Source organism: Oncorhynchus mykiss, chromosome 5, assembly GCF_057628025.1.
Source record: "Oncorhynchus mykiss isolate SJ-2025 chromosome 5, ASM5762802v1, whole genome shotgun sequence".
Lineage (NCBI taxonomy): Eukaryota > Metazoa > Chordata > Actinopteri > Salmoniformes > Salmonidae > Oncorhynchus > Oncorhynchus mykiss.
In genome coordinates, this window is record NC_143026.1 from 82850971 (window position 1) to 82867671 (window position 16701).

A 16701-nucleotide genomic window follows, 5' to 3' on the forward strand; every position below is an offset into this window, starting at 1 on the left:
CCGCACACCTCCATAACTCCCTACATGTGGGCCTTCAGCCCGAGAGTAACCGAGCCACCCCTCCCCCACCCTCCAGTCACCACACACACCAGTGGGTCTACACAATCACAAACATCCCCCCGAAATATCAAAACAGCATGACAACTCGTCAGTCAGAGCCCAGAGTGGGGAGTGAAAAATGTGAAATATTTCTCTGTTCGCTGTTTCAATGTTTTTCCTTTTGAGATTTGGTGTGGTGGGGGCGAGAGGGCTAACCCCTTTTTCTGATTAAAATCATTTTTGCGAGTCCTTGTTTTTTCTTTTTTTGCCGGCACATCCGAGGCCACCCACAAAGCCGGAGAGTAGTGTGTGAATGGGCCTGGGAGGGAGAGAGAAGGAAAGACTGAGAGATACAGTGCCTTGCGAAAGTATTCGGCCCCCTTGAACTTTGCGACCTTTTGCCACATTTCAGGCTTCAAACATAAAGATATTAAACTGTATTTTTTTGTGAAGAATCAACAACAAGTGGGACACAATCATGAAGTGGAACGACATTTATTGGATATTTCAAACTTTTTTAATAAATCAAAAACTGAAAAATTGGGCGTGCAAAATTATTCAGCCCCCTTAAGTTAATACTTTGTAGTGCCACCTTTTGCTGCGATTACAGCTGTAAGTCGCTTGGGGTATGTCTCTATCAGTTTTGCACATCGAGAGACTGAAATGTTTTCCCATTCCTCCTTGCAAAACAGCTCGAGCTCAGTGAGGTTGGATGGCGAGCATTTGTGAACAGCAGTTTTCAGTTCTTTCCACAGATTCTCGATTGGATTCATGTCTGGACTTTGACTTGGCCATTCTAACACCTGGATATGTTTATTTTTGAACCATTCCATTGTAGATTTTGCTTTATGTTTTGGATCATTGTCTTGTTGGAAGACAAATCTCAGTCCCAGTCTCAGGTCTTTTGCAGACTCCATCAGGTTTTCTTCCAGAATGGTCCTGTATTTGGCTCCATCCATCTTCCCATCAATTTTAACCATCTTCCCTGTCCCTGCTGAAGAAAAGCAGGCCCAAACCATGATGCTGCCACCACCATGTTTGACAGTGGGGATGGTGTGTTCAGCTGTGTTGCTTTTACGCCAAACATAACGTTTTGCATTGTTGCCAAAAAGTTCAATTTTGGTTTAATCTGTCCAGAGCACCTTCTTCCACATGTTTGGTGTGTCTCCCAGGTGGCTTGTGGCAAACTTTAAATTACACTTTTTATGGATATCTTTAAGAAATGGCTTTCTTCTTGCCACTCTTCCATAAAGGCCAGATTTGTGCAATATACAACTGATTGTTGTCCTATGGACAGAGTCTCCCACCTCAGCTGTAGATCTCTGCAGTTCATCCAGAGTGATCATGGGCCTCTTGGCTGCATCTCTGATCAGTCTTCTCCTTGTATGAGCTGAAAGTTTAGAGGGACGGCCAGGTCTTGGTAGATTTGCAGTGGTCTGATACTCCTTCCATTTCAATATTATTGCTTGCACAGTGCTCCTTGGGATGTTTAAAGCTTGGGAAATCTTTTTGTATCCAAATCCGGCTTTAAACTTCTTCACAACAGTATCTCGGACCTGCCTGGTGTGTTCCTTGTTCTTCATGATGCTCTCTGCGCTTTTAACGGACCTCTGAGACTATCACAGTGCAGGTGCATTTATACAGAGACTTGATTACACACAGGTGGATTGTATTTATCATCATTAGTCATTTAGGTCAACATTGAATCATTCAGAGATCCTCACTGAACTTCTGGAGAGAGTTTGCTGCACTGAAAGTAAAGGGGCTGAATATTTTTGCACGCCCAATTTTTCAGTTTTTGATTTGTTAAAAAAGTTTGAAATATCCAATAAATGTCGTTCCACTTCATGATTGTGTCCCACTTGTTGTTGATTCTTCACAAAAAAATACAGTTTTATATCTTGATGTTTGAAGCCTGAAATGTGGCAAAAGGTCGCAAAGTTCAAGGGGGCCGAATACTTTCGCAAGGCACTGTAGCTGTCATGCTGTCCTTACTGACTCTCTCTCTCTACCTCTGCCTAGTTCAGGTAGCTTCCTGGCACACAGCTTCCTGGCACACAGCTTCCTGGCACACAGCTTCCTGGCACACAGCTTCCTGGCACACAGGCCACAGAGGGAAATCAGATTCTCGCCTGAAAGATAATATGTATTAGTAGAAAAAAAAATCTAGATTTTTTTTGATACCTGCCCTTTCTCTCTCTTTACTTCCTTCTCTCTACCCCCCTCCCCCCATCTCAGGAGCCAGTGATACAGCAGACACTCTGTTCCAGGAGGTTTTGGGGAGGAAGGATAAAGCTGACTCAACACGTAACGCCCTCAACGTTCTGCAGCGCTTCAAGTTCCTCTTTAACCTGCCGCTCAACATTGAACGAAACACACACAAGGTATACAGAACAGACACACACACACACCTGCCCCTCAACAAAGAGTGCAACATACACAAGGTGCCCATCATACACACACATATAGACAGATACACATACGGACGCACACACACACCACACACATTTCTATGTACACACACAGCATACACACCTCTCTCTATCTGTCGCTCATCATTAAGTACAGTATCCACAAGGTGGTGCTACAGAGGCCTGAATGTGTGTAGGGTGTATTCAGTTTACAATGCTAGAGTCTCATCTTGACATGTTCTTGTCCACTGTAGCTTTTTCTCTGTGTCACAAAATTCAACAAATGTGATGTTGTTACAGTGAGAGTTTAATGTTGTTGTGTTCTCTCTACATGTTATAATCATAAAGTATAATGTTGTTGTGTTCTCTCTACATGTTATAATCATAAAGTATCATGTTGTTGTGTTCTCTCTACATGTTATAATCATAAAGTATTATGTTGTGTTCTCTACATGTTATAATCATAAAGTATTATGTTGTTGTGTTCTCTCTACTTGTTATAATCATAAAGTATTATGTTGTTGTGTTCTCTACATGTTATAATCATAAAGTATTATGTTGTTGTGTTCTCTCTACATGTTATAATCATAATATATTATGTTGTTGTGTTCTCTACATGTTATAATCATAAAGTATTATGTTGTTGTGTTCTCTCTACATGTTATAATCATAAAGTATTATGTTGTTGTGTTCTCTACATGTTATAATCATAAAGTATTATGTTGTTGTGTTCTCTCTACATGTTATAATCATAAAGTATTATGTTGTTGTGTTCTCTACATGTTATAATCATAAAGTATTATGTTGTTGTGTTCTCTCTACTTGTTATAATCATAATATATTATGTTGTTGTGTTCTCTACATGTTATAATCATAATATATTATGTTGTTGTGTTCTCTACATGTTATAATCATAATATATTATGTTGTTGTGTTCTCTACATGTTATAATCATAAAGTATTATGTTGTGTTCTCTACATGTTATAATCATAAAGTAATATGTTGTTGTGTTCTCTCTACATGTTATAATCATTAAGTATTATGTTGTGTTCTCTCTACATGTTATAATCATAAAGTATTATGTTGTGTTCTCTCTACATGTTATAATCATAAAGTATTATGTTGTTGTGTTCTCTCTACATGTTATAATCATAAAGTATTATGTTGTTGTGTTCTCTCTACATGTTATAATCATAAAGTATTATGTTGTTGTGTTCTCTCTACATGTTATAATCATAAAGTATTATGTTGTTGTGTTCTCTCTACATGTTATAATCATAAAGTATTATGTTGTGTTCTCTCTACATGTTATAATCATAAAGTATTATGTTGTTGTGTTCTCTCTACGTGTTATAATCATAATATATTATGTTGTTGTGTTCTCTCTACATGTTATAATCATAAAGTATTAGGTTGTTGTGTTCTCTCTACATGTTATAATCATAAAGTATTATGTTGTTGTGTTCTCTCTACATGTTATAATCATAAAGTATTATGTTGTTGTGTTCTCTACATGTTATAATCATAAAGTATTATGTTGTTGTGTTCTCTCTACATGTTATAATCATAAAGTATTATGTTGTGTTCTCTACATGTTATAATCATAAAGTATTATGTTGTTGTGTTCTCTACATGTTATAATCATAAAGTATTATGTTGTGTTCTCTACATGTTATAATCATAAAGTATTATGTTGTTGTGTTCTCTACATGTTATAATCATAAAGTATTATGTTGTTGTGTTCTCTCTACATGTTATAATCATAAAGTATTATGTTGTGTTCTCTACATGTTATAATCATAAAGTATTATGTTGTTGTTCTCTACATGTTATAATCATAAAGTATTATGTTGTTGTGTTCTCTCTACATGTTATAATCATAAAGTATTATGTTGTTGTGTTCTCTACATGTTATAATCATAAAGTATAATGTTGTTGTGTTCTCTCTACATGTTATAATCATAAAGTATTATGTTGTTGTGTTCTCTACGTGTTATAATCATAATAAATTATGTTGTTGTGTTCTCTCTACATGTTATAATCATAAAGTATTATGTTGTTGTGTTTTCTCTACATGTTATAATCATAATATATTATGTTGTTGTGTTCTCTACATGTTATAATCATAAAGTATCATGTTGTTGTGTTCTCTCTACTTGTTATAATCATAAAGTATTATGTTGTTGTGTTCTCTACATGTTATAATCATAAAGTATTATGTTGTTGTGTTCTCTCTACATCTTATAATCATAAAGTATTATGTTGTGTTCTCTACATGTTATAATCATAAAGTATTATGTTGTTGTGTTCTCTCTACATGTTATAATCATAAAGTATTATGTTGTGTTCTCTACATGTTATAATCATAAAGTATTATGTTGTTGTGTTCTCTCTACATGTTATAATCATAAAGTATTATGTTGTGTTCTCTACATGTTATAATCATAAAGTATTATGTTGTTGTGTTCTCTCTACATGTTATAATCATAAAGTATCATGTTATTGTGTTCTCTACATGTTATAATCATAAAGTATTATGTTGTTGTTCTCTACATGTTATAATCATAAAGTATTATGCTGTGTTCTCTACATGTTATAATCATAAAGTATTATGTTGTGTTCTCTCTACATGTTATAATCATAAAGTATTATGTTGTTCTGTTCTCTCTACATGTTATAATCATAAAGTATCATGTTGTTGTGTTCTCTCTACATGTTATAATCATAAAGTATTATGTTGTTGTGTTCTCTCTACATGTTATAATCATAAAGTATTATGTTGTGTTCTCTCTACATGTTATAATCATAAAGTATTATGTTGTTGTGTTCTCTACATGTTATAATCATAAAGTATTATGTTGTTGTGTTCTCTACATGTTATAATCATAAAGTATAATGTTGTTGTGTTTTCTCTACATGTTATAATCATAAAGTATTATGTTGTTGTGTTCTCTACTTGTTATAATCATAAAGTATTATGTTGTTGTGTTCTCTCTACATGTTATAATCATAAAGTATTATGTTGTTGTGTTCTCTCTACATGTTATAATCATAAAGTATTATGTTGTTGTGTTCTCTCTACATGTTATAATCATAAAGTATTATGTTGTTGTGTTCTCTCTACATGTTATAATCATAAAGTATTATGTTGTTGTGTTCTCTTTACATGTTATAATCATAAAGTATCATGTTGTTGTGTTCTCTACATGTTATAATCATAAAGTATTATGTTGTTGTTCTCTACATGTTATAATCATAAAGTATTATCTTGTGTTCTCTACATGTTATAATCATAAAGTATCATGTTATTGTGTTCTCTACATGTTATAATCATAAAGTATTATGTTGTTGTTCTCTACATGTTATAATCATACATTATTATGTTGTGTTCTCTACATGTTATAATCATAAAGTATTATGTTGTTGTGTTCTCTACATGTTATAATCATAAAGTATTATGTTGTTGTGTTCTCTACATGTTATAATCATAAAGTATTATGTTGTTGTGTTCTCTACATGTTATAATCAATCATAAAGTATTATGTTGTGTTCTCTACATGTTATAATCATAAAGTATCATGTTGTTGTGTTCTCTCTACATGTTATAATCATAAAGTATTATGTTGTTGTGTTCTCTCTACATGTTATAATCATAAAGTATTATGTTGTTCTGTTCTCTCTACATGTTATAATCATAAAGTATTATGTTGTTCTGTTCCCTCTACATGTTATAATCATAAATTATTATGTTGTTCTCTACATGTTATAATCAATCATAAAGTATTATGTTGTGTTCTCTCTACATGTTATAATCATAAAGTATTATGTTGTTGTGTTCTCTACATGTTATAATCATAAAGTATTATGTTGTTGTGTTCTCTACATGTTATAATCATAAAGTATCATGTTGTTGTGTTCTCTACATGTTATAATCATAATATATTATGTTGTTGTGTTCTCTACGTGTTATAATCATAATATATTATGTTGTTGTGTTCTCTCTACATGTTATAATCATAAAGTATTATGTTGTTGTGTTTTCTCTACATGTTATAATCATAAAGTATTATGTTGTTGTGTTCTCTACTTGTTATAATCATAAAGTATTATGTTGTTGTGTTCTCTCTACATGTTATAATCATAAAGTATTATGTTGTTGTGTTCTCTCTACATGTTATAATCATAAAGTATTATGTTGTTGTGTTCTCTCTACATGTTATAATCATAAAGTATTATGTTGTTGTGTTCTCTCTACATGTTATAATCATAAAGTATTATGTTGTTGTGTTCTCTCTACTTGTTATAATCATAAAGTATTATGTTGTTGTGTTCTCTCTACATGTTATAATCATAAAGTATCATGTTGTTGTGTTCTTTCTACATGTTATAATCATAAAGTATCATGTTGTTGTGTTCTCTACATGTTATAATCATAAAGTATTATGTTGTTGTTCTCTACATGTTATAATCATAAAGTATTATCTTGTGTTCTCTACATGTTATAATCATAAAGTATCATGTTATTGTGTTCTCTACATGTTATAATCATAAAGTATTATGTTGTTGTTCTCTACATGTTATAATCATACATTATTATGTTGTGTTCTCTACATGTTATAATCATAAAGTATTATGTTGTTGTGTTCTCTACATGTTATAATCATAAAGTATTATGTTGTTGTGTTCTCTACATGTTATAATCATAAAGTATTATGTTGTTGTGTTCTCTACATGTTATAATCAATCATAAAGTATTATGTTGTGTTCTCTACATGTTATAATCATAAAGTATCATGTTGTTGTGTTCTCTCTACATGTTATAATCATAAAGTATTATGTTGTTGTGTTCTCTCTACATGTTATAATCATAAAGTATTATGTTGTTCTGTTCTCTCTACATGTTATAATCATAAAGTATTATGTTGTTCTGTTCCCTCTACATGTTATAATCATAAATTATTATGTTGTTGTTCTCTACATGTTATAATCAATCATAAAGTATTATGTTGTGTTCTCTCTACATGTTATAATCATAAAGTATTATGTTGTTGTGTTCTCTACATGTTATAATCATAAAGTATTATGTTGTGTTCTCTCTACATGTTATAATCATAAAGTATTATGTTGTTCTGTTCTCTCTACATGTTATAATCATAAAGTATCATGTTGTTGTTTTTCTCTACATGTTATAATCATAAAGTATTATGTTGTTGTGTTCTCTACATGTTATAATCAATCATAAAGTATTATGTTGTGTTCTCTACATGTTATAATCATAAAGTATCATGTTGTTGTGTTCTCTACATGTTATAATCATAAAGTATCATGTTATTGTGTTCTCTACATGTTATAATCATAAAGTATTATGTTGTAGTGTTCTCTACATGTTATAATCATAAAGTATTATGTTGTTGTGTTCTCTACATGTTATAATCATAAATTATTATGTTGTTGTGTTCTCTACATGTTATAATCAATCATAAAGTATTATGTTGTGTTCTCTACATGTTATAATCATAAAGTATTATGTTGTTGTTCTCTACATGTTATAATCATAAATTATTATGTTGTGTTCTCTACATGTTATAATCATAAAGTATTATGTTGTTGTTGTGTTCTCTACATGTTATAATCATAAAGTATTATGTTGTTGTGTTCTCTACATGTTATAATCATAAAGTATTATGTTGTTGTGTTCTCTACATGTTATAATCAATCATAAAGTATTATGTTGTGTTCTCTACATGTTATAATCATAAAGTATCATGTTGTTGTGTTCTCTCTACATGTTATAATCATAAAGTATTATGTTGTTGTGTTCTCTCTACATGTTATAATCATAAAGTATTATGTTGTTCTGTTCTCTCTACATGTTATAATCATAAAGTATTATGTTGTTCTGTTCCCTCTACATGTTATAATCATAAATTATTATGTTGTTGTTCTCTACATGTTATAATCAATCATAAAGTATTATGTTGTGTTCTCTCTACATGTTATAATCATAAAGTATTATGTTGTTGTGTTCTCTACATGTTATAATCATAAAGTATTATGTTGTGTTCTCTCTACATGTTATAATCATAAAGTATTATGTTGTTCTGTTCTCTCTACATGTTATAATCATAAAGTATCATGTTGTTGTGTTCTCTCTACATGTTATAATCATAAAGTATTATGTTGTTGTGTTCTCTACATGTTATAATCATAAAGTATTATGTTGTTGTGTTCTCTCTACATGTTATAATCATAAAGTATTATGTTGTGTTCTCTACATGTTATAGTCATAAAGTATTATTTTGTGATCTCTACATGTTATAATCATAAAGTATCATGTTATTGTGTTCTCTACATGTTATAATCATAAAGTATTATGTTGTAGTGTTCTCTACATGTTATAATCATAAAGTATTATGTTGTTGTGTTCTCTCTACATGTTATAATCATAAAGTATTATGTTGTTGTGTTCTCTCTACTTGTTATAATCATAAAGTATTATGTTGTTGTGTTCTCTCTACATGTTATAATCATAAAGTATTATGTTGTTGTGTTCTCTCTACATGTTATAATCATAAAGTATTATGTTGTTGTGTTCTCTCTACATGTTATAATCATAAAGTATTATGTTGTTGTGTTCTCTCTACTTGTTATAATCATAAAGTATTATGTTGTTGTGTTCTCTCTACATGTTATAATCATAAAGTATCATGTTGTTGTGTTCTTTCTACATGTTATAATCATAAAGTATCATGTTGTTGTGTTCTCTACATGTTATAATCATAAAGTATTATGTTGTTGTTCTCTACATGTTATAATCATAAAGTATTATCTTGTGTTCTCTACATGTTATAATCATAAAGTATCATGTTATTGTGTTCTCTACATGTTATAATCATAAAGTATTATGTTGTTGTTCTCTACATGTTATAATCATACATTATTATGTTGTGTTCTCTACATGTTATAATCATAAAGTATTATGTTGTTGTGTTCTCTACATGTTATAATCATAAAGTATTATGTTGTTGTGTTCTCTACATGTTATAATCATAAAGTATTATGTTGTTGTGTTCTCTACATGTTATAATCAATCATAAAGTATTATGTTGTGTTCTCTACATGTTATAATCATAAAGTATCATGTTGTTGTGTTCTCTCTACATGTTATAATCATAAAGTATTATGTTGTTGTGTTCTCTCTACATGTTATAATCATAAAGTATTATGTTGTTCTGTTCTCTCTACATGTTATAATCATAAAGTATTATGTTGTTCTGTTCCCTCTACATGTTATAATCATAAATTATTATGTTGTTGTTCTCTACATGTTATAATCAATCATAAAGTATTATGTTGTGTTCTCTCTACATGTTATAATCATAAAGTATTATGTTGTTGTGTTCTCTACATGTTATAATCATAAAGTATTATGTTGTGTTCTCTCTACATGTTATAATCATAAAGTATTATGTTGTTCTGTTCTCTCTACATGTTATAATCATAAAGTATCATGTTGTTGTGTTCTCTCTACATGTTATAATCATAAAGTATTATGTTGTTGTGTTCTCTCTACATGTTATAATCATAAAGTATTATGTTGTTGTGTTCTCTCTACATGTTATAATCATAAAGTATTATGTTGTGTTCTCTACATGTTATAGTCATAAAGTATTATTTTGTGATCTCTACATGTTATAATCATAAAGTATCATGTTATTGTGTTCTCTACATGTTATAATCATAAAGTATTATGTTGTAGTGTTCTCTACATGTTATAATCATAAAGTATTATGTTGTTGTGTTCTCTACATGTTATAATCATAAAGTATTATGTTGTTGTTCTCTACATGTTATAATCATAAAGTATTATGTTGTGTTCTCTACATGTTATAATCATGAAGTATTATGTTGTTGTGTTCTCTCTACATGTTATAATCATAAAGTATTATGTTGTCTTCTCTCTACATGTTATAATCATAAAGTATCATGTTGTTGTGTTCTCTCTACATGTTATAATCATAATATATTATGTGGTTGTTCTCTACATGTTATAATCATAAAGTATTATGTTGTGTTCTCTCTACATGTTATAATCATAAAGTATTATGTTGTTGTGTTCTCTCTACATGTTATAATCATAAAGTATTATGTTGTTGTGTTCTCTCTACATGTTATAATCATAAAGTATCATGTTGTTGTGTTCTCTCTACGTGTTATAATCATAATATATTATGTTGTTGTGTTCTCTCTACATGTTATAATCATAAAGTATTATGTTGTTGTGTTCTCTACTTGTTATAATCATAAAGTATTATGTTGTTGTGTTCTCTCTACATGTTATAATCATAAAGTATCATGTTGTTGTGTTCTCTACATGTTATAATCATAAAGTATTATGTTGTGTTCTCTACATGTTATAATCAGAAAGTATCATGTTGTGTTCTCTCTACATGTTATAATCATAATATATTATGTTGTTTTTCTCTACATGTTATAATCATAAAGTATTATGTTGTTGTGTTCTCTACATGTTATAATCAATCATAAAGTATTATGTTGTGTTCTCTACATGTTATAATCATAAAGTATCATGTTGTTGTGTTCTCTACATGTTATAATCATAAAGTATCATGTTATTGTGTTCTCTACATGTTATAATCATAAAGTATTATGTTGTAGTGTTCTCTACATGTTATAATCATAAAGTATTATGTTGTTGTGTTCTCTACATGTTATAATCATAAATTATTATGTTGTTGTGTTCTCTACATGTTATAATCAATCATAAAGTATTATGTTGTGTTCTCTACATGTTATAATCATAAAGTATTATGTTGTTGTTCTCTACATGTTATAATCATAAATTATTATGTTGTGTTCTCTACATGTTATAATCATAAAGTATTATGTTGTTGTTGTGTTCTCTACATGTTATAATCATAAAGTATTATGTTGTTGTGTTCTCTACATGTTATAATCATAAAGTATTATGTTGTTGTGTTCTCTACATGTTATAATCAATCATAAAGTATTATGTTGTGTTCTCTACATGTTATAATCATAAAGTATCATGTTGTTGTGTTCTCTCTACATGTTATAATCATAAAGTATTATGTTGTTGTGTTCTCTCTACATGTTATAATCATAAAGTATTATGTTGTTCTGTTCTCTCTACATGTTATAATCATAAAGTATTATGTTGTTCTGTTCCCTCTACATGTTATAATCATAAATTATTATGTTGTTGTTCTCTACATGTTATAATCAATCATAAAGTATTATGTTGTGTTCTCTCTACATGTTATAATCATAAAGTATTATGTTGTTGTGTTCTCTACATGTTATAATCATAAAGTATTATGTTGTGTTCTCTCTACATGTTATAATCATAAAGTATTATGTTGTTCTGTTCTCTCTACATGTTATAATCATAAAGTATCATGTTGTTGTGTTCTCTCTACATGTTATAATCATAAAGTATTATGTTGTTGTGTTCTCTACATGTTATAATCATAAAGTATTATGTTGTTGTGTTCTCTCTACATGTTATAATCATAAAGTATTATGTTGTGTTCTCTACATGTTATAGTCATAAAGTATTATTTTGTGATCTCTACATGTTATAATCATAAAGTATCATGTTATTGTGTTCTCTACATGTTATAATCATAAAGTATTATGTTGTAGTGTTCTCTACATGTTATAATCATAAAGTATTATGTTGTTGTGTTCTCTACATGTTATAATCATAAATTATTATGTTGTTGTGTTCTCTACATGTTATAATCAATCATAAAGTATTATGTTGTGTTCTCTACATGTTATAATCATAAAGTATCATGTTGTTGTGTTCTCTACATGTTATAATCATAAATTATGATGTTGTTGTTCTCTACATGTTATTATCATAAAGTATTATGTTGTGTTCTCTCTACATGTTATAATCATAAAGTATTATGTTGTTGTGTTCTCTACATGTTATAATCATAAAGTATTATGTTGTTCTCTACATGTTATAATCATAAAGTATTATGTTGTGTTCTCTACATGTTATAATCATAAAGTATTATGTTGTGTTCTCTACATGTTATAATCATGAAGTATTATGTTGTTGTGTTCTCTCTACATGTTATAATCATAAAGTATTATGTTGTCTTCTCTCTACATGTTATAATCATAAAGTATCATGTTGTTGTGTTCTCTCTACATGTTATAATCATAATATATTATGTGGTTGTTCTCTACATGTTATAATCATAAAGTATTATGTTGTGTTCTCTCTACATGTTATAATCATAAAGTATTATGTTGTTGTGTTCTCTCTACATGTTATAATCATAAAGTATTATGTTGTTGTGTTCTCTCTACATGTTATAATCATAAAGTATCATGTTGTTGTGTTCTCTCTACGTGTTATAATCATAATATATTATGTTGTTGTGTTCTCTCTACATGTTATAATCATAAAGTATTATGTTGTTGTGTTCTCTCTACATGTTATAATCATAAAGTATTATGTTGTTGTGTTCTCTACATGTTATAATCATAAAGTATTATGTTGTTGTGTTCTCTACTTGTTATAATCATAAAGTATTATGTTGTTGTGTTCTCTCTACATGTTATAATCATAAAGTATCATGTTGTTGTGTTCTCTACATGTTATAATCATAAAGTATTATGTTGTGTTCTCTACATGTTATAATCAGAAAGTATCATGTTGTGTTCTCTCTACATGTTATAATCATAATATATTATGTTGTTGTTCTCTACATGTTATAATCATAAAGTATTATGTTGTTGTGTTCTCTACATGTTATAATCAATCATAAAGTATTATGTTGTGTTCTCTACATGTTATAATCATAAAGTATCATGTTGTTGTGTTCTCTACATGTTATAATCATAAAGTATCATGTTATTGTGTTCTCTACATGTTATAATCATAAAGTATTATGTTGTAGTGTTCTCTACATGTTATAATCATAAAGTATTATGTTGTTGTGTTCTCTACATGTTATAATCATAAATTATTATGTTGTTGTGTTCTCTACATGTTATAATCAATCATAAAGTATTATGTTGTGTTCTCTACATGTTATAATCATAAAGTATCATGTTGTTGTGTTCTCTACATGTTATAATCATAAATTATGATGTTGTTGTTCTCTACATGTTATTATCATAAAGTATTATGTTGTGTTCTCTCTACATGTTATAATCATAAAGTATTATGTTGTTGTGTTCTCTACATGTTATAATCATAAAGTATTATGTTGTTGTTCTCTACATGTTATAATCATAAAGTATTATGTTGTGTTCTCTACATGTTATAATCATAAAGTATTATGTTGTGTTCTCTACATGTTATAATCATGAAGTATTATGTTGTTGTGTTCTCTCTACATGTTATAATCATAAAGTATTATGTTGTCTTCTCTCTACATGTTATAATCATAAAGTATCATGTTGTTGTGTTCTCTCTACATGTTATAATCATAATATATTATGTGGTTGTTCTCTACATGTTATAATCATAAAGTATTATGTTGTGTTCTCTCTACATGTTATAATCATAAAGTATTATGTTGTTGTGTTCTCTCTACATGTTATAATCATAAAGTATTATGTTGTTGTGTTCTCTCTACATGTTATAATCATAAAGTATCATGTTGTTGTGTTCTCTCTACGTGTTATAATCATAATATATTATGTTGTTGTGTTCTCTCTACATGTTATAATCATAAAGTATTATGTTGTGTTCTCTCTACATGTTATAATCATAAAGTATTATGTTGTTGTGTTCTCTACATGTTATAATCATAAAGTATTATGTTGTTGTGTTCTCTACTTGTTATAATCATAAAGTATTATGTTGTTGTGTTCTCTCTACATGTTATAATCATAAAGTATCATGTTGTTGTGTTCTCTACATGTTATAATCATAAAGTATTATGTTGTGTTCTCTACATGTTATAATCAGAAAGTATCATGTTGTGTTCTCTCTACATGTTATAATCATAATATATTATGTTGTTGTTCTCTACATGTTATAATCATAAAGTATTATGTTGTTGTGTTCTCTACATGTTATAATCAATCATAAAGTATTATGTTGTGTTCTCTACATGTTATAATCATAAAGTATCATGTTGTTGTGTTCTCTACATGTTATAATCATAAAGTATTATGTTGTTGTTCTCTACATGTTATAATCATAAAGTATTATTTTGTGTTCTCTACATGTTATAATCATACAGTATTATGTTGTTGTGTTCTCTACATGTTATAATCAATCATAAAGTATTATGTTGTTGTTCTCTACATGTTATAATCATAAAGTATTATGTTGTGTTGTCTACATGTTATAATCATAAAGTATTATGTTGTTGTGTTCTCTCTACATGTTATAATCATAAAGTATTATGTTGTTGTGTTCTCTACATATTATAATCATGAAGTATTATGTTGTTGTGTTCTCTCTACATGTTATAATCATAATATATTATGTTGTTGTGTTCTCTCTACATGTTATAATCATAACGTATTATGTTGTTGTGTTCTCTACATATTATAATCATGAAGTATTATGTTGTTGTGTTCTCTCTACATGTTATAATCATAATATATTATGTTGTTGTGTTCTCTCTACATGTTATAATCATAAAGTATTATGTTGTTGTATTTTCTACATATTATAATCATAAAGTATTATGTTGTTGTGTTCTCTACATGTTATAATCATAAAGTATTATGTTGTGTTCTCTACATGTTATAATCATGAAGTATTATGTTGTTGTGTTCTCTCTACATGTTATAATCATAAAGTATTATGTTTTTGTGATCTCTCTACATGTTATAATCATAAAGTATCATGTTGTGTTCTCTCTACATGTTATAATCATAAAGTATTATGTTGTGTTCTCTCTACATGTTATAATCATAAAGTATTATGTTGTTGTGTTCTCTACATGTTATAATCATAAAGTATTATGTTGTTGTGTTCTCTCTACATGTTATAATCATAAAGTATTATGTTGTTGTGTTCTCTCTACATGTTATAATCATAAAGTATTATGTTGTTGTGTTCTCTCTACATGTTATAATCATAAAGTATTATGTTGTTGTGTTCTCTCTACATGTTATAATCATAAAGTATTATGATGTTGTGTTCTCTCTACATGTTATAATCATTAAGTATTATGTTGTTGTGTTCTCTCTACATGTTATAATCATAAAGTATCATGTTGTTGTGTTCTCTCTACGTGTTATAATCATAATATATTATGTTGTTGTGTTCTCTCTACATGTTATAATCATAAAGTATTATGTTGTTGTGTTCTCTCTACTTGTTATAATCATAAAGTATTATGTTGTTGTGTTCTCTCTACATGTTATAATCATAAAGTATTATGTTTTTGTTCTCTACATGTTATAATCATAAAGTATTATGTTGTGTTCTCTCTTCATGTTATAATCATAATGTATTATGTTTTTGTTCTCTACATGTTATAATCATAAAGTATTATGTTGTGTTCTCTACATGTTATAATCATAAAGTATTATGTTGTTGTGTTCTCTCTACTTGTTATAATCATAAAGTATTATGTTGTGTTCTCTCTACATGTTGTAATCATAAAGTATTATGTTGTGTTCTCTCTACATGTTATAATCATAAAGTATTATGTTGTGTTCTCTACATGTTATAATCATAAAGTATTATGTTGTGTGCTCTACATGTTATAATCATAAAGTATTATGTTGTGTTCTCTCTACTTGTTATAATCATAAAGTATTATGTTGTTGTGTTCTCTCTACATGTTATAATCATAAAGTATTATGTTGTTGTGTTCTCTCTACTTGTTATAATCATAAAGTATTATGTTGTTGTGTTCTCTCTACATGTTATAATCATAAAGTATTATGTTGTTGTGTTCTCTCTACTTGTTATAATCATAAAGTATGATGTTGTGTTCTCTCTACATGTTATAATCATAAAGTATTATGTTGTGTTCTCTCTACATGTTATAATCATAAAGTATTATGTTGTGTTCTTTACATGTTATAATCATAAAGTATTATGTTGTTGTGTTCTCTCTACATGTTATAATCATAAAGTATCATGTTGTGTTCTCTACATGTTATAATCATAAAGTATTATGTTGTGTTCTCTCTACATGTTATAATCATAAAGTATTATGTTGTTGTGTTCTCTACATGTTATAATCATAAAGTATTATGTTGTTGTGTTCT

General features: G+C 28.5%; 1 protein-coding gene across 8 annotated transcripts in view; it reads left to right on the top strand.

The window, feature by feature from the left end:
• Window positions 1–16701, top strand: part of exoc2 (exocyst complex component 2) — a 100888-nt gene that overhangs the window by 35435 nt on the left and 48752 nt on the right. For all 8 annotated transcript variants that reach the window (XR_016496338.1, XR_016496337.1, XR_016496336.1 and 5 more), the window contains one exon: window positions 2278–2423. Coding sequence is in view for 5 of the 8 variants with exons in the window: in XM_021604509.3 (XP_021460184.3) it covers window positions 2278–2423 (146 nt within the window). In the remaining 3 variants the exon portion in view is untranslated. The remainder of the gene's footprint in view (window positions 1–2277; window positions 2424–16701) is intronic.